Below are 27,011 nucleotides of genomic sequence, written 5' to 3' on the forward strand. Positions count from 1 at the left end.
AGCAGCGGTGCTGTGTTACTGAAAACAAAAAGCAAAATTGTCCCATGTACTAGTTTTCCTGTCTCACACTTTAGTTAAATGTTCAGCACATTCCATCCTTCCAGGTACTTAATTGCAATCCAGATAGCGTTTTCTCTTTTCTTTTTTGCCAGAGCACTTTCTTTAAGGAACAGTCTAGAAAAAAGTGCATACACAAATAGCTTCTGTTTCTGAGTCATTAGACCTTTACGATGTGTTAGAGAGAAATGAGTCATTTATTGTTTGAAGGAAGATGCAGCTGTTTGGTTTTCTAGTGAGATAAGACCTCTGCGCTATTTTCTATAAGTGGAAAAAGTCAAATGAGCTCCCCTCTCAGCTGTTGTTTTAGCAGCTGACTGTTATAGTAAAGTAACGGGTGTGAATATAATTGTGGTGTTTGTAGACAATCTTTCAAGGTGTATGTTTTAATGAAATATGTGTATGCTACAGCAGACATGTTTTCAATAAATTTTGGTTATGTTATTTATCCCTTGTTGTAGACCTTCCTTTCAAATAGTTGTGTTTTGATCCTGTTTCCAGTATATTATAAACATTTTGCCGTGTGGGTAAAAAGCATTCTCTGGATGGGCTAAATACAGTCCTTCATCAAGGTACATGAACAACATTTCAAATGTGGTTTGGATCTGTATCACCACTTGTAATAAAATCTAAACTTTCCCAGTCTAAATTATGAAGCCTTCAACACATGAATGAAAACATAGACAAATTATGCATTTTTCAAACAACTTGTCGATTTGGGGCTTCTGAAGTTTACATTCAGGCTTTTAATTTTAGGTTATTTATTTTAAATTACACATCCATTAAATAACGTTAATATGGTGGAGTACATAGAGTACATTATCTGTTCTACCTTTCCTGTGTTCTGATTTTGGTTCAGTTTGACAGCAGTTAACACCGTTTCTAGTACAGTGCAAAACAAAATTGATAATGTCTACAGCTTATCTGAAGAATGATGTTTATTAAGGGGGTGGAGACTTTAGAATTATTTTTGAAAGCAGAACTTGAATAATGCATATTTTGTGTCTAAACAGTAGGGGGTTGTTTACAAATCAACACAACTAAATGGATATTAAGAAGCAGCTTGAAATGAATTTCAAAGTCTTGGTACCTGAAGAAATTACAGATGTGATACGGGTATGTAGAAGAATAATCTAGAACATAGATAAACGATGCAGAGTTGTGGAGTTTTTAAATATCTTTATGACCGCAGCAATGAGATGTATTAAGCAACTCTGAAAAAGTGAGCAGTAGCTGCAGCTGGCAATAATATTTCAGAACAGTCGGTAACATTTATATTTGCAGCCTTGCTCAGAGCTGCCTAAGCGAGGGTCGGATTCTGCTGTCCTTACTCACGTCAAGCAATTTCTTACATTGCACGTAATCTCATTGATTGAGTGTGGAGCCCGATGGCCAAAACCGACCACAGTGACTAACAGCAGCAGTTGCTTCTTTCACTCTCTGACAGCTGCCAGAGCAACCTTTTTATTTTTTTTTTTTTTCCAAGCCCTCCATCCTAAATTCCGCCCTGTGAGAGTATGGGCTATATTTAGCTGGCCAGATTAAATTGCGGAGGCTTCGGGCAGGGCAAAGCACATGGGTCTGCCTTTTTTACAGACAGACCTTTGGGCAGACAACAGCTAAAGCTTTCTGCTCCCTCCCCTTTCCCAAGTATTTGCAAAATGGATTCCCAAAGGGAACTCACTGAAGAGCTCAGACTTTACCAATCCACCCTTCTTCAGGACGGCCTTAAGGAGCTGCTCGAAGAGAAAAAGTTCATAGATTGCTCTCTAAAAGCTGGTGACAGAAGCCTGCCTTGCCACAGATTGATTCTGTCAGCGTGTAGCCCTTATTTTCGTGAGTATTTCTTGTCTGAGCAAAATGAAGAGAAAAAGAAGGAGGTAGTTCTAGATAACGTTGACCCCAACATCCTGGATATGATCGTCAAATACCTTTATTCAGCAAGTATTGATCTGAATGATTCTAACGTGCAAGATATTTTTGCTCTGGCCAGTCGCTTTCAGATCCCTTCTGTATTCACGGTGTGCGTCTCCTATCTTCAGAAGAGGCTGGCTGTTGGGAACTGCCTGGCCATCCTGCGGTTAGGTGTTCTGCTTGACTGCCCCAGACTTGCCTTTTCAGCCCGGGATTTTGTCTCAGACCATTTTGTGCAGATCTGCAAAGAAGAGGACTTCATGCAGCTTGCCCCGCATGAGCTGATCTCAGTCATTTCGCCTGACAGCCTAAACGTCGAGAAGGAAGAACTGGTATTTGAAGCAGTTATGAGATGGGTCCGAACAGACAAGGAGAACAGAGTAAAGAGCCTGGGGGAAATTTTTGACTGCATACGTTTTCGTCTTATGCCAGAAAAATACTTCAAAGAACACGTTGAAAAGGATGATATAATTAAAAGCAACTCCGAACTTCAGAAAAAAGTAAAGATTATTAAGGATGCCTTTGCTGGAAAACTGCCTGACTCTAGCAAAGGTACAGAAAAGTCAACCAAAGGGGAGGTGAATGGTGATGTAGGAGATGAAGATTTACTTCCTGGCTACCTAAATGACCTTCCCAGGCATGGCATGTTTGTCAAAGACCTAATCCTTCTGGTTAATGACACTGCTGCAGTAGCTTATGATCCTCTTGAAAACGAGTGCTACCTAGCAGCCCTGGCAGAACAGATTCCCAGAAACCATTCCAGTATAGTCACCAAACAAAATCAGGTCTACATTGTTGGAGGACTATATGTGGAAGAGGAGAACAAGGATCAGCCTTTCCAGTCATACTTCTTCCAGGTATAATAAGCTTTATAATTGTTGATGCAATAATAGGTGCTTATAAGAGTTACTGAAAAGTATTCTGTCTGTGCAAGTGAATTGGCTCGTCTCTCTGTATGGCTGATAGGGAGATGTGTCTGTAAAGAGCTATTCCTGTCTTAGAGAGAGAAATGAAACCCAGGGACTGCAACTTCTCTTTCAAGATCAAGCCCCATGTGAGATCTCAGGAAAGATTAAAAGGATTAGTGTGTCTAGGCACTGGCTTTCCTGGGGCAAGGCCTAGATTTTTCATGGTAAAGATGCCTAAATTTAAGCCAAATAATATTTTTGTAAATGTCTGTTAATTTTCAGGGAATTTGAGTGCTCAGCTGCTTTGGATCCAATGAGATGTCTTTTGTTTTTTGCATCTGAATCATAGAATGCTTTGGGTTGGAAGGGACCTCAAAGATTTTTGTGACAGCAGAAATGTGCACATTTTAAATTATATTTGTCACTAAAATTCCAGAAGTCCTTTTGTCACATTTGAAAACCTAAAATACCTAATTTAGAGGTAGAAGGTTGTTTTCTTGGCAAACTGTCAGTCTTAGTATGCTAAACACCATGTTTCAACCAAGAGCAGAATTTATCTCTTTGTAAATCCGTATAAACACAAGGCCAATTAATGGGAAGTGTAAGTTCCACAATGTGCTTCAGAAAATAAAGCAAAAGTATGATTTGGCTTGAGTACAACACAGACTAATTCTGTTGTGGTTTTAGCTGGCTGCAGGCTCTGGGGGACATTTAACTGTCTCGTGATGAATGACGCAATGTGCAGCTAGCCGTGTCCTGTCTTCAGGCACACTGGCCTATAAGAGTTGGTCCTATTTCTATGCAAAGTAAAGCAGAGAGATAAGCAGTGATAGAATTTTAAAGCCTTCAGATACTAAAAAGTGCAAATATTTAGTGTTTAGCCACAGCATGTCTCACTGTGATTTCAGCTGATGGGATATGAGGGATTAGCAGTTTAATTTCCTTAAGTAGGTGTAAGGCACTCCACTGCGGCGCAAAACTATTTACAGATATATTCTAATATAAACACAGCGTTGATGTCATAATGTGTGTAACATGGAACTGAACAGTCCAAGTCTCAGGCTACTAGAAAGTGGCCTCTGGGAAACTCAACCTTAAAACTGATACTAGAAACTGATCAGGTTTTCAGCATCTTAATGTCTACATCCATTTCCTGAAATCCTGCGGTCCTATTTATCCTCTGTAAGCTTGCTGCTGCTGCTACTGCCTGTAGTTAAACGACTTGTCTGCATTACTGATGAGGCTGTTGTTCCCTCTAAAATGTTAACGTGGCGCCAAAGCGATTTGCACTTAGGGATCTCCCTTTCTCTACCAGCAAAGCACCTGTTACTGTTTTATTTGGTAGCAAGCAGCCCCGGAGAACAGGCCACCGCAACTCAAAAACACGTGAGTGCCCTACCATCGTTACGCCCTATTCAGCATCTTCAAGACTGACACCCTAAGCATGCTGTGATCTGAGACGGGTCATTACGTCACCCAGATCCAGCTACTGGGGCAATCCATGTCCATGAACTAAATTCCACTGTCGTGATAAAACTTTCAGTGTATTCTGTCAAATCTGGGAGATGGATTTTGGCATGGAAACCTTTGATGTGGATCATACTCTGGGAAAAGGATGGCACTGAGCTAAACCCAGATCTGATTATTTTGAACTTTCCCTTGCTTTCTATCAAATGCCTTTCCACTCGTAAATTCACATTTTTACCTTTCCTTCCTGTACATCATGAAGCAAATCCATAAGCAAAAAAAGGGAGAAAGTTCTCTTTTTGAATGTCAGACAGCATTCAGATTCAATTCTAAGTTCTCAGATCACAATAAAAAGTAAGAACCATAGTTCTATAAATATGTTTTGCTTGTTTTTTCTTTTGTCCTCGTTCTGCTGCTCCTTCTTAGGTGTTTTCAGGATACTGAATGCGAGCTGAGACAGCCGTTGGCTGTACTTCAGTAGGGATGATGGCAATGTTACTGCCAGAGGAGCTGTACTGCCTGCCCCTTTTACTTAGGAGTGACTGTGCCTTCAGATATCTCGGGAGCTTTTGAGGGTATCAGTGATCAAACACCACCTCTTTTGCTCAGAAGAAACAGCTGTGCCATTTGCCATGTAATACTTCCTGATCAGTGCAAAGGATGTCTGGAATCTCCCTTTGTAGCAATCAGCACAAGCAGCTAAATGTGTAGGTGGGGAATGGCCAGAGCGTCTGCTCCTGTCAGACACAACAGAGAACAATTTGTTCTTTCCAACCTGTGATAGGGAACCCAGAGAGCGAGGGACCTTTAAACAAGGACAAAGAGCTTTACAAACAGGGAAAGAAACTGTGAGGATGAGTAAGGGAGAGCAGATGCAAAGAGCTGTGTGGCATTGACTGCTGGGTCTCAGTGCCATGATGTGCATGGGTGCGTAGAAGTCACTATTTGTTAGCTGCACTGAGGTTGTTCAGGCAAGCAGAGGAGCTGCAGAGACACTGAATGCAATTAGTTCACTTTTGTAGAACGGTGTTTGTTGTGTGGATTTTTACTGTGTGCCTTTCTAACCCTTCCCATTCTGCTGCTCTTTCAGCTGGATAGCATCGCTGGCGAGTGGGTCGCCCTTCCTCCGCTGCCGTCAGCCAGGTGTCTCTTCGGGCTGGGAGAGTCAGAGAACAAGATCTATGTAATTGCAGGCAAGGACCTTCGCACTGAGGAGTCTCTAGATTCAGTACTGTGCTATGAACCCGTGTAGGTTTGAAATTTAATTCTGCCCACTGAGGCCATGCAAATAGCTCAGTGTTAGTTGAAAGAGCCTGACAGTGACACTCTTCTTGTTTCAGGTCAATGAAATGGGGAGAGGTCAAAAAACTTCCCATCAAAGTGTATGGCCATGCTACGATCTCAAACAATGGACTGATATATTGTCTTGGTGGGAAAACTGATGATAAGTGAGTCTCTCAAGTCCTTTCATAATGATTTATAACATTATTTGGTTGGTCCTTGGTAGCTTGTATTTCTTCACAATCAGAAATTAGGTTTTCCCCTTCACAGCTCTGGAGTAAGGTTGCTAACAGAGGGGAACACATGGTATATAGGATACCTATTTCATGTGCATAGAAATTGTAATCCAACTCGTTATTTTAGTGGCTGTGCTCAGTTCCAAGGCGACCAGTACTGATGTTACAGACACATTAGTAATATACAGCTGTGAGAACCCTTAGTGAAAGTATTCATTCCCCCCGGACAGAAATACTTAGGTGCCGCAGAATTACTGTGCAATTTTCATTTTCAAATGTTCTGACCCCTGATGCCTGTTACACCTTACTGGGGATAACATTAGGAAAACCAGTTTTCATTCATGCTGAGCACATGGTGGTAATTTATCAGTGTTTGTATAGGGGACATTTAAGACACAAGCTTGTCAAGTCTGCCAAAAGAGCAGCATAGTCTTTCTTTTATAAACTTTGCCATACATTCCTCCACAAACCCACCTGAACAGAGTATGCAGGGGAAGGACACCATCCTTCTCCTGTAAGGCACAGGGAAATCGCTGCTCAAGCAGCATTTAACATTCAATTTCGATCTATGGATGTGATAAGCACCTTGTGAATGCAGATTCCCAGATTAGGTACAAGAAGGTATTACACGTAAGCCCACACAATCCACCTCAACTCAGTCTGATTTGAAACAAGCCAAAAGCTCCTTAGAAGTGACCACAGGTTTTCTTTTCCCTCCCCAGGAAATGCACCAATAGACTATTTGTATACAATCCCAAGAAAGGAGACTGGAGAGACCTGGCTCCAATGAAAGTGGCTCGCTCGATGTTTGGCACTGCTGTCCATAAGGGCAAGATTGTCATTGCAGGTGGTGTCACTGAAGAAGGCCTCACTGCGTCTGTTGAAGCATTTGATCTGACCACCAATAAGTGAGTGCAAAATTCAAGCTATTTTTAAGCAAGTGTTTTATCATCTAGGCTTTCAGGAGCTCTGAGATGAGGTTCACAAAGGTGTCCAAGTGCCTGTCCTCCCACTGAGACACTTGGTTGACTTTCACATCCCTAGCAGCAGCAGCTCAAAGAGGCTGTATCTCTGGCTGTTCTTCCTGCCTCCACATGAATCTTCTATGCTGGCACAGCAACACTACAAACATGATCACAGAGCTCATGTTGCAAATATAACCCACCTTCTGGTGGTTTTTTCCTCTTTTTTTTTTTTTTGGGAGTCTGATTGCTTTCCCAATTTAGTTGGCCACACAGCCCCATAAACAGGTGTGCTGGCATAACAGGGGAGAGGTGGGAGAGATGGGCAAGAGCCCCACAATCAAATTGAAACACCACTGGCACTAAACCAGGGACCGCTGCAAGAAAAATCATGTGCCTGAACAGGACTAGCTGAATGGCCTTTGGGTATGTGGCCTTCTCACTCCTCACAGCACATACCATTCACTACATGTTTGGGGGTGTCAATTGGCAGAAAATTTGAAATTATTGAAAAAGCGACTTTTTTAAAAACTCAAATTATTATGTAAATGCCACTTCAAATGAGCATGCATTTTGGAAACGATTGGGAAAGAATGAGAGCAGCTGGGGAGCAATGTATCTGTATGGTTATTGCTGATGATGGGACCAGGCAACCTCTAAGAAGCGGTGGCTGGGAAGAGATGTCACCACAGTGTAATGCTGTCACTTCAGACTTGCAGGAAGCCTCTGCGGGGTGGAGATGCTGCGATTCACTGCTGATAAATCTCAGAACGTTTTCCTTTTACTAAACCCTTCACCTGAGTGGTCCTTGACACTGGAAGTTAGGTCACCCAGAGCTGTATGTTGGCTTATGCTCACAGGTTTGTTTAATGCAGGTTTTTCTTTTTGGCTTTAGGTGGGAGATTATGCCTGAATTTCCTCAAGAGAGAAGTTCCATCAGTTTAGTCACCTTAAGCGGAGCTTTGTACGCTATTGGAGGCTTTGCAATGATTCAGCTAGAATCTAAAGAATTTGCACCCAGTGAAGTCACTGACATATGGAAGTAAGCTTAATTTTAATCACACTTTTCTGGTGGAACGCCACATCTAAAATTGAGGTTTATAGATGATGGAAGGTAAAAACAGTTTATTGTTTATTTCTGGTAATGAACCCTAGCACAGGTTGTAAGCACTTGTTGATAGATAGAAGTGTTTGTCAAAAAGTAAGAAATAAACATAAGACCTGGATCCGGTGTCTACTTTCCCCTGCTAGTACTTTGGACAGGCTTGAGTTCATGATCTCCAGCTACTCTTTTAAAGAGTAAGCTGCCTTGTAAGTGTACCATAAAGAGATTCCCTGTTTCACAACATTCTTACACAGAAAAGCGTGTATACACAGAGGTTTGTATGTATTCACTCAAGTGAGTAATTGCTCCAAGAGAATCAGAATCCCTATCTTCTAGATTTTTTTAAAAAGTCTCAGTCACAATAGCAGTGATGAAACATCACATCTCTGCTGTGGCCTTTCAGTTGCCAAGGTAAATTCAGGAGTTTTAACTGGCAGAAGGAGTGCAAGGGTTCCCAGAAAAAACACCTTTATATGCAAGAATCTGAAGGAATTCAGAAGATAAATACTTAAGGATTAAGTTTTTATAGGAGTAATTAAAGTATGACACAGGCCAGCAACAAGCTTTAGGGACCAGGAAAACTCACATGTACAAGAACACCCTTCTGTTCTGGGGCACAAAACCAGCCTTTTGTGGCATCCTTTGCAACACATGGACTATCCCCCACTTACGTGCTATGAAGCATCAGGCTCAAATTGTAAGAAGCTGTGTTCTCACCTTGTTTTGTTAAATGCAGGTATGATGATGAAAAGAAGGAATGGATTGGCATACTGAAAGAGATCCGATACGCTACTGGAGCCTCCTGCCTGGCAACACGCTTAAACCTCTTCAAGTTATCAAAACTGTAAACAAAACTCTGGGAAGTGTGATATGGTGAGGGGAGTTTTGATAGGCTCTTCTTTCTGGTTTTGTTGCATGAAAGTGTCCCCCCATTGTACAGAGTTTTGTAGCAGCATACTAGTTCTACAGGTAACTGTTAAACAGTTCATCTGTCTGGCCAAGTCTCAAGCTATTTACTAACCAATCAATAACTACTCAACTTTCACCAGCATTTAAAATCCTGAAGAATTCTAATTAACTAATTGATTCGAATGAATGAAGATTTCAGACAACTCCCATTTTTCACTCTGTGAAATTGCCAATAGAAGTAGTTATACTTCGCTACATTCAGACAAGCCAGGATATTGAGGGCTTATCTTCCACACAGTGCCCATGAATTGATTGTTAATTTAAATACAACTAGTAGGTAGCTATTCTCACTGGCTGTTTGTACAGCCTGATTCCCCCTTCAGCAATGTATGTAAATCCTGCATTCTTCAGCTGTATTTTGAAAATATTTTCATTACAGCCTGTCAAAAAAATTTAGCCTGGAACTGAAGAGCATATTGAAAACAAAAGTGACCTAATACTATGTGGCCTAAGAAATGCCAACCTCAGCCAAAGCTATACTAGTAGCCAGAAGTGAGAAAAGCGAGAACTCCAGAAGGTTAAGAGCGCTGCTGTCTCACCTCCTACGTTTAGGCTTCTGGTAACAAGGATTTTCCACTTTTTTATGCTTTTATATTTATTTCCAAAGCAAATATTTAATGGAAATTTTTTCTCAGAGATCTGAAGCCATTAACAAGCATTCATGAAAAAGTCCTAGAACTGATCAACAGCGATACCTACAGCTGAGAGGACTTTTCCATGTAATAAAGAATTGATGCATTTTGATGTTGAAACATTTAACAATTAAACTTTGTTTTTAAAACTATAAAAGTATCACTTAATGGTGTCTCTCTTTGTGATTAGCTCATCATTACCATTATATTGGCAGGACACAGATCTTTTAGCTTTGAGCCTTTGCTCAAAACAGAGCACTCAGTCTTCTGAGAGGAGAGTATGCCCACCAGTTTTAGGGAGTATCTCTTCAAAGGATTTCTCCACTGAATAAAGGAGGTTTCATACATCTACAGGATGTCATAAATCTAAATCTAATTACAACTGATGTAGCAGGAAAACTGGAAAAGCAGCCCCCCCACAGCAAAGTGAACAGTAATTCCAACTACCCCAACCCCTTGCATCACCTTCCTAGGAGACAGAAGTAAACACATGGCCAAGGCAGAGTCATGGTAGCTTGTGTTGCTGTACACTGGTAGTTCCTCTATGGGACATCTTTTCTGTTCACCCATAGTACCAAAATCTTCAGCTGTTCTTAGCATCTTTTCACTGGCTCCACTTAGATCACTGGTTTACACTAGCCCATCTGCTCTAACACTTGCTGATTTAATTTAGAAAGAAAGACTGCAAAGGATCAAAAGTAACACACTTCACTTTACTGAAATGCTCTTATACTTTGCTTTTCTTAGATGCCCTTTCTGAATCCACTCATTGCAAGTTTTAATCTTCTTGCTCTTGTGAATACTCATCAGATCATCCATACAGAATTTGAAGATGCCTGGCTTGGCACAAAGTGATTGCTGGACACCCATAAAGCAGGGTTCCACTCAAAGCCATGACTATCTGAGACTGACCATGTCAGCTACGGCTACTGCCACCTTTCTTACACTCCAAAGTGTAAAAGAAGCAGCATCATGCAGGAGCCCTCTGACTTGTAGCTCTGCTTCTGAGATCCTAACCTATACGTATAATTGTATGCATTGTATGCAAAATGCAATGCAGGTATATAGTCTTTCTGTGCACTGTGCCTCCAATGAAATTCCTCAAAGCACTTGTCTTGTACATCTTGGAGCCCTTGTCCATTTGATACCATAAGTAGACAACCATCGTTCTTCAGTCATCCCCTAAACATGAGGCTTTGCTCAGGAAAAGGGCACCTTGCAGCTTAGAGAGATGTCACTTTTTCCTGGCTTCTCCTTACTGTTCTGATTTGTATTCAGTCAATACCAATATTTTCTTCTACTACTGAGTAGAAAGTGACAGCCAATTCAGGAGTGCAGCTGCTTACCTCTAGACAGAATGTCTATTGCTTCTACTACAAAGGCAAGAAAACATTCACACACTGTGTGTAGGGAAGAGATGGGCACGGTTAACAGTCATCAGGAGGTAACAGCTGCTGTAGCCACAACGTGGCTGCCTCTGAAAATGGGCCAATCTGCAACAGTATGACTGCTCGACAGTTACCGTTCTACAGTGAACGGCCTCCTGGCTACTCCACTTTCTCCTTCTACATCCCAGTATCCTGTGCCTCCTGGCACACACTCCGGCTTATCATGATCACAGGAAGCCTGGTTAACTGGCAGATGGTTTTGAAACATGATAAATGATCCAGCAATGTTTTTCACCACCAGTATCCAAAGGCAGCTGTAACGTGGAAGACTTTTCTTCGTCTTGGTTCTTGGTTTCAATTTCCAGTGTAATTTTGCTCTTTTGAACACTGTCTTATTTATAGAAGAGGCAGTTAGAATAAAATTGTTTTATTTCTACTAGCAAGGGCTAATCCAATGAATAATGCCATCATAACAAATGTCATTAATTATCCAGTTGCTAGTGTAAGTGCCTACGTCTGACACCTCACAGACATTATTTTCTCCTTTTCCTGTGTAAATCTTCCAGGTATGCCTTCCAAGTTGCATTTAACTGGAGCACAGGTTTTTCAAGGGTCTGGGGGCTGCCAGACCCCTAGAACTAATCTACCTTTTAGGTATGCGAAAGCATTCCAGAAGGCTCAAGCCATACTTCTGCACAGGTCACATCACACGGGGAGGAGAAGCAGTTGGAGGCTCCTCAGTGCACAACACCCTCCCCCAGCAGAGTCACCCACAGTTCCTCTGTTCAGGAAGATGGAAACAGAATGGCTGCAATAGCAGTCCTATTCTTAGTAAACCTGCATTTCAGTTTCTTGATTTCACAGCACAGATACTGTTTGATCCCTATTGCTCATTCTGTCACATGCTGGAGGACAGACATAGTTTCCAGTAGATCTGCTGCCTCCTCTCTCACAGGCAAGAGTATTTCCAACTTTTTCTTTGGACACTTTTTTATCTGGTTACGCCTCTGCTTTATTTAGATGATAATGTAATTTTACAGCAAAACTGTCACTGACCAAGATACTTAAAGAGTATCTCCCATATAATGGGAGATTTCAAGCATCCTTATCACGTCTTCATGACCTGCCTTTTGCAATCCCTAACAATGGTGGATTAAATCTCTTGACACCTGATGCCCCACGACAAACCTTGGCCCCACTGACTCACTGATAAAGAGATTCTTTTGAAAGTAAATACTCCAGGATTACAAAAAGTTTAATAGTACATGAAGTGTTTGTATAAAAAATAATTCTGACTACATGCCTGACATCACTGTATTCCATACAGATGCTTTCTCAGATAGTTTATCTGTTCACCTTCTGTTGACAGAACCATAGAATTCCATTCGAAGTGAGGAATCTGCAGAACAGAATCAAACAAAGTTGAGTGTTAACCTTTTCTGGTATAAGTCACGTATGATCTTGCAGCAAAGAAAAGGTGCTCTGATAGCTATTGTTCTCCACTTGAAGGTACGTTATCACCTGTGTCCTTCTGAAAGCTAGGCTCATTCTAGTATTGAAAAGATTCATTTGTCAATGTGAGATTCTTCTTCATGCAAGTACAGTCAATTGGCTTCCAAAAGCATCAGAGTTGTGGGGCTGCAAAGCAGATGCCCACGCAATACAGGCTATGACAACTCCATGACACCACCTCCCACCTTTTGAAACCCAAATAGAGAAAAATCTCAGGTTACTACAGTTTGTAATGTTAATGTATGAAACTGGAACAGTGTATCAGTAGCATAACATTTACTGTCAGAGCAATACAAGAAAGGACATTTATCCTGTTAAAAAAACCCTACACCATCCAAACTTGAGCTTAAAGAGGGATTCTGGCTACAACTAGGGTAGGTGAGTAATTCTATATACAGGAGAATCTGCATTCATGAGCCTCCATTACCCAAATGTTTCTATGCTGGTTTCTATGCTGGTGGCAGTGAATGATCTCTGGCTGCTCCTCCTACCTGTCACAGCACTACCACTGCAGCATACAGCATCCATATTCCAGCTTGCAGCTGCTGTAACTGTCTATTACTTGAGGGCACGTTCAATCTTTTTCTAGTGTAGAAATCTGTGGTGCACTGAACTTAAACTCTCATTTCACTTTTTCTCCTTTACTCAGGCCATGTTAAGATTGCTAGTTTGCCCACAGCAAGGTAAGACAGAGACCCTTTGATTTCAGTTTTGCTGCAGCCACTCTCAGAGTGGCTTACACCATCTTGAGAACAGCTTGGCACTGCTCTCCTAAATACAAAAACTGCTCTTATCCAGTAGGTGCTTTTTAGGTATTAAACTATCTTTAAACCTGACACAAGGAAAATGCATCAACCTGCACTATCTATCTAACTCAGAAAAGACACAATATATTGCTGAGTGCTTACCTGAACTACTCGGTACCCCAGCATTTCCAGGTGTCGTTTTTTCACTGCATATTCTCCTTTCAGGTGACGTAGATTTTTGCTAAACGCTCTTGAATCAAGAAATTCCAAAGCAATTCTGAAAACAACAGAAATGTGCATTTACTTTCAGGCTCTACTGGAATAGTAAGAAGTGGTATTTCTAGTTCAGTACTGATAGCTACAGCAAGACTATTACTGGATAAGCCTGACAATTGACTGAAAAAGATTAAACAACTCCCTGAAACTAGACAAAACTTCAGCATATTTATCTATAGACACTCAAACTTCACATGACTTAGAAAAAGCATATTTCCCCAGCATCTCTTTTGGTTCAAGTAGAAAAAACTGGTAACCAGCATCTTCAAGGCTTGCATTTGAAGAGGTGGGAGGAAACAGTATTCCAGTATCATGAAACACATCTCAAGAATGCCCTGTCTGCCCTAGCATACTGGGTCTGACTGGGATGAGTTCCTTGTCTTCACAGCAGCCAGTATGGTGCTGTGTTTTGGATCTGTGACCAAAACAGCATTGGTAACACACTGATATTTTGGCTGTTTGCTGAGGAGCGCCTGCACAGCACCAAGGCCTTCTCTGTTTCTCACTCTCCACCCACAATGTCTAGGCTGGCATTGTCAAGAGGCTGGGAGGGGACACAGCTGGAACTTCAACAGACCAAAGTGATACTTCACACCATAGAACATCATGCTCAGCAATAAAATGGAGTTTTTCCAAACCAGCCATTGCTCTGCCATCACGTCTGCCGGTGGAGAGTGACTATATTTGCATAAATTGTTTTCTTTTTCCTCCTCCCTGCTTCTTTTCTTCTCTTCCCTTATTAAACTGTCTTAACTGCAACTCAGGAGGCTTTTTTCCTTACTTTTGCCCTTTAGATTCTCTCCCCCATCACACTGCAGGGGAATAAGCAAGTGACTGAGTAGGAGTTTAGTTGCCAGGTGAGGTCAGCCCACCAAGTTGAGAAAGGCTAAACCTCATAAGCCTTTGGAAAAAGGAACAGAAAAATAAATAGCCTAGAGGTTGCAACAACCATTTAAGACAAAAGCATCAAAAACCTGGTCAAACTTGGAACAGCTAATGTGCAAGAATTTAACATGCTAACCTCTCAGCTCCTGGTGGCAGAGCCTTTTTCCCTTCATCCTTCTTATGTTTCAAGTGTATTCCCTCCACATCATTCAAAGGCATATTCTGAGCCACATAGGGAAGAGGCTTTTTATTTTCATCCAGAATGCACTCAAAATCTGTGAGAAAATACAACAAACCTGTTTACTGACAAAAAAAAAGGTGTAAAAATTTGCTCTGTACAGTGTTTCTTTCTAGAAAAAAACTAAGCAATAACTGTACTTAGAGATACCAAATGTTATTTATATTATGCCAAACTTTAAACAGTGTATTTCACACAGCAATTTCTTCTTTGCAATCTCTTGTGGCCATATGCCATGGGGCTTTTTAATCTTGGCAATAACAGTGATATTAGAGGTCTCCATAAGAATCCTTAGAGGATTAACTTCTCACCTATTTCATAGTAGTACGGTGTGAGAACTGATATTCTTGTGTAATGGCTCCCTCCTAAGATCTCTGTCAGCATTCTGTGGACATGCTGTCGCAATGGATTTATTTGGCTACTGCCTACAAAGACAAAATAAAGAATTCATACATCAAAAATTTCACAGCCAAAGTTTCAAAAACAGCACTGTGTGACACTGCATTTTGACAGCCACCCTACGGAATTTAAAAGCTTTTCCACAGATCCCTGGTGTTATTCCACCATTCAGAGACCATCTGATCATCTTTTGGATGGAAAGTGGCAGGTGCCCATTAAGCATGAATTTCAAACCCAGACTTTCCATCTCAGGATTTTTCCCATTCACATACTACACACACTTCAGTTCAGGTTTCACCTGTTGGATTTTATTTGCTTTTAATCGTGCTTAGACAGTTAAATAAGCATTCACTTATTTTGCATCTATTACATACATACCCCACTATCTGTCACTTCTCTGTCTCTTGCAGATTAATACCTTGCTCCACTCCCAGAGACACAGCGGCTGAGCTGAATGGATCGCAAAGCAGCTCTTCCCCATGAGAACTGGTGGAGAAGATACTTGGTTTGCGTCAGCAGGATTTTCTGAACCAATCACTATTCTGAAAGATCTCAGCTGCTACACATAACTACTAGCCCACTTCATCTCTCATTCTTGATAGATATGGATTCTTTAAAGGAAGATGACAACAGTGATTTTGAAAGGAGGCAGCAAAAATGTTCAACTTCAAAAATATAAGTCATATTCAGTCTTAAAAGCGAAACAGGGATCAAAGTGACCCATCTCCTCCAGTAGACAATCCAAATGATCCTCTTCCTGCTTTTCCAGCTTCCATGCCATATACATTGTTCTCTGTGTATTTAAATTGTATTTCTTTTGTAGAAATATCCCTTCTCTATTCTTACCAGGTAAACTGCTTTGCTATCTGTTGCACTTTTAAAGACGACATCATCAGCAAATAGTGGGGTGCGCATTTCTGAGCTGCTATTGTGCACTAGTGTCAACATGACAGTTTTAAAAGAAGCATCTGACAGACTGCTGAAAATAAGACTATTACTACAAGGACAGCTTTTCCTCTCCTAAATTACTTACTGTTACAAAAGGCACGTTGGCAGTAGCGTTCATGGAACCAAGGGATGTGAAACTCTGGGCATTCCAGACAGACTGCTCTGTTCAATTTCATGAGGCATGAGCGGACCCTCTGTTTTACAGCATCAGGCAGGGCTGAGGTAAACAAAATAAAAAGGGGTGAACTCCTATGTGAAAAATCCAACAGCCTAAGTGGCTACCTCTGAATTTTTTCACTAGAGATGCAAATATCTGTAGACTATGGCATTTATAAAAACTCATGCTGCACAATCTTAGAAAGGTTCTCATCCCTGGAGAAAAAAAATGAAATGTAACAGTTTTGCTCACTATCGAGAATAAAATCAACACAGAAGAAAGCAGCAATTTAAGCTCTCATCTATCATTTATCTTTTGGTAAAGTGGTTGAAGGACAAATAGCAACCGTACATTGATAGCGAACAGCGTACAGGTAGAGAGGAAGGCAACAGTCAAACAGTCTCCTATTTAGGGAGAAGAGACTGATGGGGCTCATTTTTTGCAGACAGGAATCTACATTATTTCTTGAGGTTTTATTACTAAATACCACTCTCGAGTTAGTTTATTCCTAATCAGATCAAAGAATTATTAAATACTGAGCACAAGAAGTTGACTATAACATTTGTTTTGAACAAGCTTCTCTCATCTGCAATATAAGTCCATACTTTTAAAGCCAAGCACAATTAATTGCTTGTTCCTTCCCTTTTAGCACTCAAATCTGGATTATATAGAGGGATCTTTCCAGAAAATAGAATCATTTAAAGAGTAGTTCTACTTGTCAAATCATATATAAGACCACAGTTCCATTTCATGCGAAATGCTACATAATCAAATGCATCAGAGCACTAAATATTTACCTTCAAGTTGAGCATCCAATCTGCTTAGGAAAGAAACGTTAAATATCCTCGTTATCAGAGCTGGAGGAAAATACCCAGCCACTGCCAAAACATGACCAAGCAGCACCAAGTGGTGAGTCTCAAAACGACCTTTAAAAACCAAACAAAACCACCTTATTAACACATAACAAAGCTGAAAGAATTTGTAATGCCCTACTCCTGGCCTTCCAGATCATCCAAGTTTCTCTCAAAGTACTAAATGAACACACAGATAGATCAAAGACTATCTCTGCTAACTGCATCAAGGTGTAAGGTAACTTGGCCAGATCTTTGCAGAAGTCACTCTTAAAAAAGGTAACTCCACAATATTTTAGTAGAGAGAAAATTGTCACAGTTCTGTGAGGCTGTATCATCAATTAAAAGAAATAGAGAGAAAAAAAGAAATCTTTACATGTTTCCTCTAGAATTTAGCCACTTCCTTGTGGCAAAGACCAAAATGTATCCTGTCCCCAAACAACAAATCCTTGGGGAATGCCACAACAATTCTACCCAACAACAGCACAGTGAATTAATCAGAGCTTTCACTTGTTTTTTTACTATGCTAGTCCTTTATCAACAGTAATTTTAAAGAGTGAAGTGAAGCTAGAAATCCCAACAGAAGCATACATTGAATCTTTGTCATGGTCTAAGCCCACGAGGCAGTGTCTGTAGTAACAGACATACTTTTTTCCTTGCTTAAAATTTGCCGTTCTATTATCATTTTCATTCAGTACAAATAATACTTTCCAATGCTACTCAGTTATTTGCTGTCAGAATATCTTTGTCTAATGCACTTACCTAAGTTAGAAGTAAGATGTTGAATACAGCTCTCAAAGAACACTTCACTGGAAGGAGGGTCATAATTCAGAGCAGAGAAAAGAAAAAGAATAAAATAGATTTCAAGGGGCTGGATCTGGGGGAGAAAGAAAAAAAAAAGAAAAAGAGAAAGACATCCTAAATTAAGTCTCTGCAAAATATACTAACATTGCTTTACAATAAAAAGGGGATTATAATTCATTCAGAATTGGGAGATTTAAGACCAGATGTGATGTTTTCTAAAATTTTGAGGGGATCAATTTTTCTGGAGAAAAATATTTAAACCAATAAAATGCAGAAATCAGCAAAACACTAACTATGGCTAAACTTAAAATCTGTTTCATATGGATGGTTTGTTTCTGTATACTTTATAAAAAGCTTATAAAAATCTTTGCCACTAAATGTTCTTAAAGAAACTTAACTGTCACAGGATAAAATCAAAGACCTATAAAAGTAACAAAATCAGGAGGGGAAAAAAGAAAAAGATACCAATAAAACACAGTAATTTTGACGAAGACGACGGGCTATTGGGAAAATCCCCACAAGAATGAGTAATGTAAAAATATACACTGTTTGATATGACTATTTGTAAAGATGGTAAAACACTATTATTTAAGATGGTCAAATGTAAAGCTGAATGCAAAGGATTATGGTTGATATAACACTGACTGAAAAAGCAATGAAGTAAGAAAGTAAAATTAAAGAGAAATGCATTCAAAATAATACACATGAAAGAAAAACCAGCTTTGAGTGAACACAGAAAAAGATGAGCTCCAGATCAGGTACAATGAAGAAAACTCTTAGAGACACTGAGTGGACTGTGCTCTGAAACACATGAAGTACCAACCTGTCCCTTCCTTACTGAATCAGTTACACAGTAGATAGAAGGAAAAATACCTTATCTATATTTTCAACAGTCACAGAAGCTATTCTGTCAAGTAATGCAGGACAGCGGTGGCTTGTTTTTGTGAGAAAAAAGGACATCTGCAACACATTCGCCCATGTTATTTGATCTATCAAGCGCTGGCATGCAGCCACAGTTTCCTCACTGAGGACTTCTTCAAACCACTCTCCATTCACATGTGTAAGTTCTTCCAAGAGAACATTTAGGTTGTTGGCTTGCTGAAGCCTCCGGAATCCATGGTCATTTAGCTTTTGCAGAAGCTTTGCACATAGGTCAGAACTGTTCTGCCAGTGCAACTGGTCATAGTGATTCCATTTGACAAGAGCTGTAGCAATGGAATTCAAATGATGGAGCCTGCACTGCGGAAGAACTGCTGCTGCTTTGTTTATAATGATCTCCTCTGCTTGGAAGGAAGGAAGCATGGCCAGAACACGAATTATTGCAGCAGTATCAGCAGGTATGACACTTTGTTTTAAAAACCTGAGAGAGAAATAAAAACAGACCGTAAGTACCAAGTGCAAACGTTAACAAAGAGAGAAAAGTTACATGCATGAAAACACTATTTTAAATTTCATAAGCTAAACATAAAATATAAGTGTAATATCAATGACATGGTAGAAACCCACACAGTTTGTGACTACTATCTTTTTTTCATTGAAATTAATAACTTTTTTCTAATTTATTCCAAAAAAAAAAGAAAAAGAGAAGATGACAGGAAGCATCTCAGTCTGATGGTGAGACTTCAAGTGTTACTGACAAAGACTAAAGTCCTTAGTAAGGGCAGACAGTTCACCCATGTAACAGTCTGTGGGTTTCTGCACCTGGAGAATTTGTGAGATTTCTGTCCTGGGGAGCACCAGGTTCTGAGATGCATGAGGAACATGAAACCACCATCCACAAAAAAACACATACAGACAGAGCACTGCATTCCTATAGAGGCTAAGCAATGAATGGAACAGTGGCAAAGCTCTTCTTTCCCTTCCCATGTTGCAACTCTACAAGCCTGAGAACTAACAAGACTGTTCTCCAATCAGAACACGAGCACTTCTGCTTCATGTTTGCACTTGTCCCAACCACAGCATTCTTACTGTATCTTTTCCATTGTTCCTCCAAACATCAAAGATGACGCTAATATAATATCTACCCTTCCAATAAAGCAGCAATCAAAATTTCCTTTCAATGTCATTATATTGCAGCAGCCAAGAGAGGAGTGGCAAACCTCCCTATTTTTAAAGATATCATATCTATTAGCAGATACCACTACGTCTACAGTCAAGACAATATCCACTTCCTCTGATTTACAGGTTTAACAGAATCAAACACTTGGAACAGTGTTCTTCATATTTTATGGAAACACAACAATTTACTATCTTAGCTTGTTATTTAAAATATTATGTAGACAACAGTTTAATACTTAAATAGCTACATTTCCAAGAATACACACTTACCCAATTAGTAACATTTTTAGTTTGGCAAACAGCTCCAGATCGCGGCAACGCAACACCACCAAGTACTGCGTTAACTTTACCAACTGTAATACACGGTAGCTATCCAAGTGTTTGTGCAGAACAGAAGCCATTCTGAATACATAGAGAAAAAGATGTCATGGAACTATGCCAAAACAGAATATACTGCAATACACAACATCCCACATGAAAAAAGGGTGTCCCATGGTGCACAGTACCTAGATGGAAGGTTGCACAGACCTTCAGTCCTCCCCACCCCAGTTTTGATGGTGTTCTGTTGCAGAATGGCTTGAGAAGGCCATGAGCCTATGGAGCAGTTGTTCAAGCAGTTGCCTGTGTAGTCTAGTAAGATTAGGCCCCACGCTGTCTTAGTGAGAACAAAAGTATCAACAATCGGTCAGCATATTCTTTTGTATCATCTAGCAAGGCCACGGGATGTGGGAGCAGGAGGTGTGATAAGGATTGAGTGCTCCTGGGACTGAGAAAGAGACATGATTCTGTCGTGGTTTTACCCCGGCTGCAAGCCGAGATCCATGCAGCTGCCTGCTCCTTAAAGGAAAAGAGCAGGGGAAGGGGGAAGGGGGTGGGGGGTTGAGAGGCAAGGGAAGGGAAAAGGAAGGGGCAAATAACCCCAAAACCAAGAAACTAAAAGGCCCGTGGGTTGGGATAAGGATAGTTTACTAAGATAACAGAAAGATACAATATAACAATGCTAACAGGACTTTAGAGCAAAAATATATGAAACTGTTGATACACAATGCAGTTTCTCACCAAACCACACAACACAGGCCGTGCCACCCAGAGCTGTCCCAGTACCTGACCATCCCCCAAGAACCATGCCCTGCTCTACTGAGCATGACGTAATTGGCAAGGAATACTCTCTTTGGCCCCTTTGGGTCACCTGTCCTGGCTTCGCCCCTCCTTTCTCATGAATAGAGAAATATGAAGAGCTGAGAAAGTCCTTGACTGTCTGACAGCAACTAAAACCATCAGGGTGTTATCAGCACTGCTCCCATTTTAACTCTCAAACACAGCATTCCATCCGCTGCTACAAATGAAGTTAACTCTATCCTGACTGAAACCAGGACAGACTCCCAGGCTGCAAGATGGGTGGAGTATGTAAATGTAACCTTTAGTTAAGAGCCAATTAAAATACGCTAAGTATAACATGTGGTAGGAATAGCATAAAAGGAAGTGTATGCTTGCAATAAAGTTGAAGTGCTTTATCAATCACATTGATTGGCAGCATTCTTCCCTCTCGTCGCGGCAGTGTTCCACTAAGACACAGCTGCTCACTCAGTGGATAGCAAAATTAAAGCCCTCTAACAATTTCTATTGCAGATTTTACAGTCAAATTTAGAGTGGACCAAGAATGGGATCACCTAGGACAGCATCAGCAGCTTCGGCGCCATATAATAGGGGTTGCTAACAGCTATGTTGGTCTAAAGCTGCGAGAGGGAGCTAATGTGTAGGAAAAGATAATACCTTAAGACCTTCTTTAGATAGTGAGATTCAAGGAGAAAAAGCATTAATTCACCTGCTCTTCCCTTCAATACCACTCTGCTCCATAGTACTGCTTTTCCTTTTTCTTCCAAGGATCTACTTGGTTCATACAGCTACCTTAAATTCACAGTTACTGCTCACAACCTGCATTTAACTGCTGCATCTGTAACATATCCGATGCCACATGTTTTGTGCCCAAAATCTCAATTGCTTTACCCTTTATTGTATGAAAGAAATTACCTCTTCCTATAAAAAATCTTCACTTTGCAACTGCAGAAAATCTAGCCCATGTTCTTAAAGACACAAGACTTAATAGTTCAAAGTAGAGCACAGCAACTTTTGAAGAAACAATTTGTATCAGTTACAAGATCTCCTGCATAGGACACATTTTCTCCAATTTAGTATATTCTCATTTTTATCTCACCAGTTTACAGCAGCTGTTAGGGGCTTAGTTTACTCAAGTAGGAACACGTATTTTTAAATAAGCCAAAAATGATATTACTCTAATTTGGTAGGGTTGAAAGGTCTGTCTATTCAATTAATTCTGGGTCAAGCTGTGATAGTCTAAAATCTATAACAGCTAGTGAGATATAGTGTATATGCATTTGTGCGCAACTGACACACTTCCCACTCTCAATTTACTAGATATTATATAGTTTTCCTTATTACATATAGATTACCTACAGTAGTATATAATGCCTTAATAGTATAAAAACTATTACTTTTTGAGTAGATGAGAATTTCTACACTTCATTTTCTGCATTGTCTTCAGTATTACCAATACTTGATAGCCGCTAAATTCTTCTGCCATGTGCTCTGCAGTTACCAACAACCTAGAAGGAAAAAAAAAAATTCCCAAGAAAGCCAGCTGAAAATCTCCAGCAAAGATTGCAGCCATTTTCTTTGTCTAGAAAGGAATGAACGAAGAGACTACTTCAGGAAATACAGGAAAACAAATCTTCCCAAATGAGAAAACTTGGTTCTGTGGACCCTTCTTCTAACGAGCTGATCTATAGGGCACAGATAGACGTGAGTGTTCGAACAGTGCATATTGCTCCGATGCTGGAAACCAGTGAGTCCAGCAATTCTGAATGTGCTCAAGAACTTGAGAAGGAACTCCAAGATACTGAGCAGTTCACCATCAATCAGCAAGCTACAGGTAACAGAACCAAACATGAGTTGAATTGGTTCGGAGGCGAATAATGCCAATGATCTTTTCCTGCCTCACACTGATTTTTACCAAAATCAAAGTAATTTTTAAAAAATCTAGGGAAAGCTTTTGGAACCAAGTCATCTATAGCAAAACCAATGTGGGCTTGCAGTATATCCAGATCTCTGAATAGAGGCAAATGTTCATGAAAAGTCTGAAGATATGACTAATTGTAATTTAGACAGCAAAATCTGTCTAAAACTGCAAACTTTGAGAGGCTCATGACTAATACCACCCCCAAATAGGTTTTTGTAGCACAAGAAAAATAGGCAGAGGAAAATCTGCCACTTGATTCAGTGGTCTAATTGCCAAACAAACGCCAAAGTGTTCCCGACTGATGACCTTTCATATAAAATAGGATGTACAGCAAAGAGACAGGACAAGTTTCACACTGTTTTGGCTACTGCCAGACTTTAAAAGGAAAAAGCAATACATACTACTGCACATATTCCTCAGGATAAAGTTATTTACTACTATTGACTGTGAAAGGAAGGCTGTAGTCCAGCAGACAGATACAAGGTGGCCTTGACAAACAGCATTCACATACCCCTAGGTTACTGGATGCAGTTTTCTATGTAACTGTTTTAAGACAAAATGCTATCACAGTGTTTCCATTACAAAATAATACATTGCTACAAAGTTACAAGTAGGAGACCTAATGCTCAGCTCACAAAATGGCTCAGAAATTCCTCCACACCCCAGTACATTTTTAATTTCTGTGCAAGCCTCTGTATAGGCCATAAATAAAACAAAATTCTTAAGAAACTTACCTGTCTCTTTCCTTGGATCCTACCATAGGCCCAAGAATAAAAAATAATTTTGCAAACGTTTCAGGATCAGAAAAATCATCCATAGTTTCAGACAGCAACTGTTTAGCAACCAAGCGGAATTCAGCATTGTCAACCCCCAGCTGCTCGTACAGCCCCAAAATAAGGCTAATACTGCGTATATCAAGATTGGAGGCACTTTTAAGGAAAATCTCGTTGCATTTTTCTAACAATGGATGATGTCTCAGGTTAACATTTTGAAGAAACTGTAGTATTCTTTTGGCATAGTTGAAGCGCACTTCTTCTTTCTCTTCCAAGAGCTGCTCAGCCTTGCGTAAGAGTCGATCTCGAAAACTCCCCGAGATAACATCAGATATGCTGATCATCAAAACTGACAAGATCCTAAAAAACACAAAATATTTTACACTTACACGTTGAACTTAAGTAATAGATTTTAAGTATCTTAAATTAACGATGCAAAGAAATGAACATTAGTTGGGGTGTTGCTGACTTCTGCATTAGATTTTGAAATTCCTTTTTATGCAGAAAAAAAAAAAATCAGCAAAACCTATTTCTCCTGCAAAAGTACAAATTCTGCTTTCAGTGAATTTCTGAAGTGATTGGGATTTTTCAACCATCCCTTACAAAGTTGAACATATGAAACCAGTTGCCTAAGGCAAGACCTTGACTTGCCTGATTCAAACTTACAAAAAGCTCTTTAATGTTCAATGGAAACTAGAGAAACCCAAACAACTCTCAAGTAGAAGAGTCATTGTCACTCCTGAAGAAAGAATCCCTTCCTAAGGGAATAAAACTTACAACCACATAGAAAGTCAGTTCTAGAAAAAAACAACAACAAAAAAATGCAGTCCCATTCAATGAGTTCCAAAGCAGGTTCCTCCCATTTGCAAAGTAAGTGTTGGGACTGCTGGTGCTTTAATATAATTAAAAAACAATTAAAAAAAAAATAAAAGGAAGAGCAGCCTTTGCTGTAATGGCCCTGCGGAAACAGAGGCAAGAAAAAGCAGCTCTGCCCTTCTTTGACAAGGGCCAGGTTTTAAGTAATTTTATTACCAGGGCAATGCACCAGGCACGCTAGTAAGAGAACTGAATAATTTAAATTGACAAAGAAAAAAAAAAGCTCTGTAGATAAATTTTAAAAAGTGTGTTACTTGAAGATTCCTTATTGCTATTCACAATAGTAAACTAGGTCCAAGTCATGGTAGAGAAACTATCAAGTCTGAAAGAAAAACATCTTCTGGTGAGTCAATAGCCTCTGAATTCTCACAAAAAGCCCGTGTAACATTTAGAATCAGGATAAAGCAGTATCTTCAGGTTTTCCACCATAAACAAAACATTAGTTTTAATTAAATGTTTAAATGGGTTATAAAGAAATTCTTTGCAACATCATTGGGAAAATGCCTAAAATTGACCTAAGCAAACCTGTCCATGATAACCCATGCACTACCACAAACCACCTCTTTCCCACAAACCTCAAACTGAAGAAAAGCAACTCCCAGCTGAGAAAAAGGGAAGGCATTCAACAAAGGCAGCCCAGTAATTGTAACATACTGCTTCTGCTACTCAACTTCATTCTGACACTTACCTTATATCCTGTATAGAATCCAGTTTCATGTCCACAATATGAGCTACTTTGCCAGTTACGGGACTGAAATATCTGCATTGCTTGTGTAAACAGAGTGCAAATTTGGACAGAGCTGGCAGACTAAGCCTGTCAAGACATCAGACAGAGAAAATATTTACCTTTTATTTCTAGTGAAAAATTAAAGAAAAAAAATATCTACTTCAAGAGTTATTGAAAAGACAAGGTTATATTCAAATTACAAAATAAGGAAACAAAATATCTTAACATTTTGTATTTGGTCACCTATTGTGATACACAGAACTTAGCCAAAGCACCTAGATATTTTATATTAAAGCATATTGTGCATATGAAGCTCTAAAACATCAGAAGTTCTGCATTTAATCAGGTGAGCGTAAAAAAGAAGTAATCTATGAAGATTATGTTCTCAAGCAAGGATGTGAAATAGCTGAAATGTATGCAAGCAATTTACTATCTGAATGCCATTTTGTGTTCAAGCTACACTGAATTTATCTAATTGTCAAGATGCCTCAGGTGTTAAGCTGGGAGAGGCAATTCTGTGATGCTGGTGCCAAGACTGACACTAGCTTCTGCCATTAACCTGAGATTAAAAAATTAAAATTAAAATATAAAAACAATGAAAACCCAACAAAGAGAACAAAGGATGCACAAAGGGAAAATGTTGATGTGTCAATACAAAATTTTTTACTAAAATTGAAATGAACATATTCATCTAACAACCATTTAAGAGTTGGATAGCAAGCTTCAAAATAAAACTTTAAAAAGTAAGCCTGCAATTTACTTCAAACACATAAACCTACAGACAGTATATCTCAAAATCTTAAGCGTCAGTCCCAGTTACTGCAGTATCTGCATCTCTCCAGTATGCATATCAAAGTCCATCAAAGCTTCCATATGTACAAAAATAATTTCCAAAACCTTCAAAAATACAGTCATAACTTAAAATACTCACATAACATTTAAAAGCTCATAAATACTCTTTGAAAGCTCATGCCTTACATGAAGGAGACCATGCCTGCAACTTAAACCTTTCGCAAAGTACAGCAGTACAATACTTGCCTTTCTAATCTTTTCCATGCTTCTGCAACAAGCACTTCTGCTAGAGAATTATGGTCTTCAACATTAAGCCTTCAGAAGAAAGACGTAATAGTTTGAAATTTGCCTCAGAATTATAACGAAATAAGACATACGTCCTTTCATTATTTATCATGTTTTACTTTTCTATCACTCCATTCAAACAGATTATAAACATTTCTGCATTAATAATGGTAACCCCATTTACTGGAAGTGCAAAACACATCAGTTCTGCCTGCATCTCAAAAACTGAGGCACGGGACATTAAGCTGTCTGTGTCATATAGTCAAGAGTATGGAAACTGAGGCAGTGTAGTCACCCAATCTCCTCGCAGGGTGGCTGTGTAGTCAGAATTCCATCTCTTTTTATTGCCGAATACAAAATATACAGATGTGAAATTCAAGATAATGGACTTACCTCAGAATACTATACAGGGTATCCACTATAGCCTCATCTTCCATGTGTTCCACCTTGTTTTCTGCTAAAATGCAAAGAGTAAGAAACTGGGAGTGGTTTCTTACATAGTCACTAGTCCTTGAGAGAAGCGGCCTCCTCTTTTGCAATTGCCACAACATGTTCAGCGCAATCCCCACGTGTTTTTCAGAAAGCCTGGCCTTGTTCCTTCCAACAAGGCTAAACACTTCATCTTCATGGGTGCAGCTCTTTATCTGGCTCAAAAGCAGATCACTACTCAGAGTCCGAGCTTGGTAGTGTCTCAGCGTAGACAAGCAAACCTGCCTCAAACAAAGCAT

The 27,011-nt window shown here is 39.8% G+C and overlaps 2 protein-coding genes across 4 annotated transcripts; one reads left to right on the top strand and one right to left on the bottom strand.

Annotated features, from left to right (window-relative positions):
* The first annotated feature begins 1,661 nt into the window (after nt 1-1,661).
* On the top strand, nt 1,662-15,438 carry KLHL41 (kelch like family member 41). 3 transcript variants are annotated; one of them, XM_084265560.1, is made up of 7 exons: nt 1,662-2,828; nt 5,437-5,594; nt 5,687-5,794; nt 6,586-6,771; nt 7,721-7,867; nt 8,667-8,803; nt 15,386-15,438. In XM_084265560.1, exons 1-6 carry the CDS (start codon nt 1,719-1,721, stop codon nt 8,776-8,778), a joined length of 1,821 nt encoding a protein of 606 aa, XP_084121686.1. In that variant the 5' UTR covers nt 1,662-1,718; the 3' UTR covers nt 8,779-8,803; nt 15,386-15,438. The 3 variants fall into 3 exon arrangements, with proteins under 3 accessions (XP_084121686.1, XP_084121685.1, XP_084121684.1); XM_084265559.1 differs by lacking the exon at nt 15,386-15,438 and adding an exon at nt 9,279-9,685; XM_084265558.1 differs by lacking the exon at nt 15,386-15,438 and having other exon boundaries at nt 8,667-9,685.
* Nucleotides 12,157-27,011, bottom strand: FASTKD1 (FAST kinase domains 1; the record flags this gene model as incomplete). Its single annotated transcript, XM_084265557.1, has 14 exons — nt 12,157-12,318; nt 13,340-13,454; nt 14,475-14,613; nt 14,888-15,001; nt 16,009-16,140; nt 16,878-17,006; nt 17,694-17,808; nt 18,609-19,095; nt 20,064-20,195; nt 22,307-22,417; nt 23,565-23,963; nt 25,168-25,293; nt 26,236-26,313; nt 26,677-27,011. The coding sequence occupies 14 exons, from the start codon at nt 27,009-27,011 to the stop codon at nt 12,229-12,231; spliced, it is 2,502 nt and encodes an 833-aa protein (XP_084121683.1). The 3' UTR covers nt 12,157-12,228.

This window comes from Gallinula chloropus, assembly GCF_964237585.1.
Source record: "Gallinula chloropus genome assembly, chromosome: 5".
In the NCBI taxonomy this organism is placed as follows: Eukaryota; Metazoa; Chordata; class Aves; order Gruiformes; family Rallidae; genus Gallinula; species Gallinula chloropus.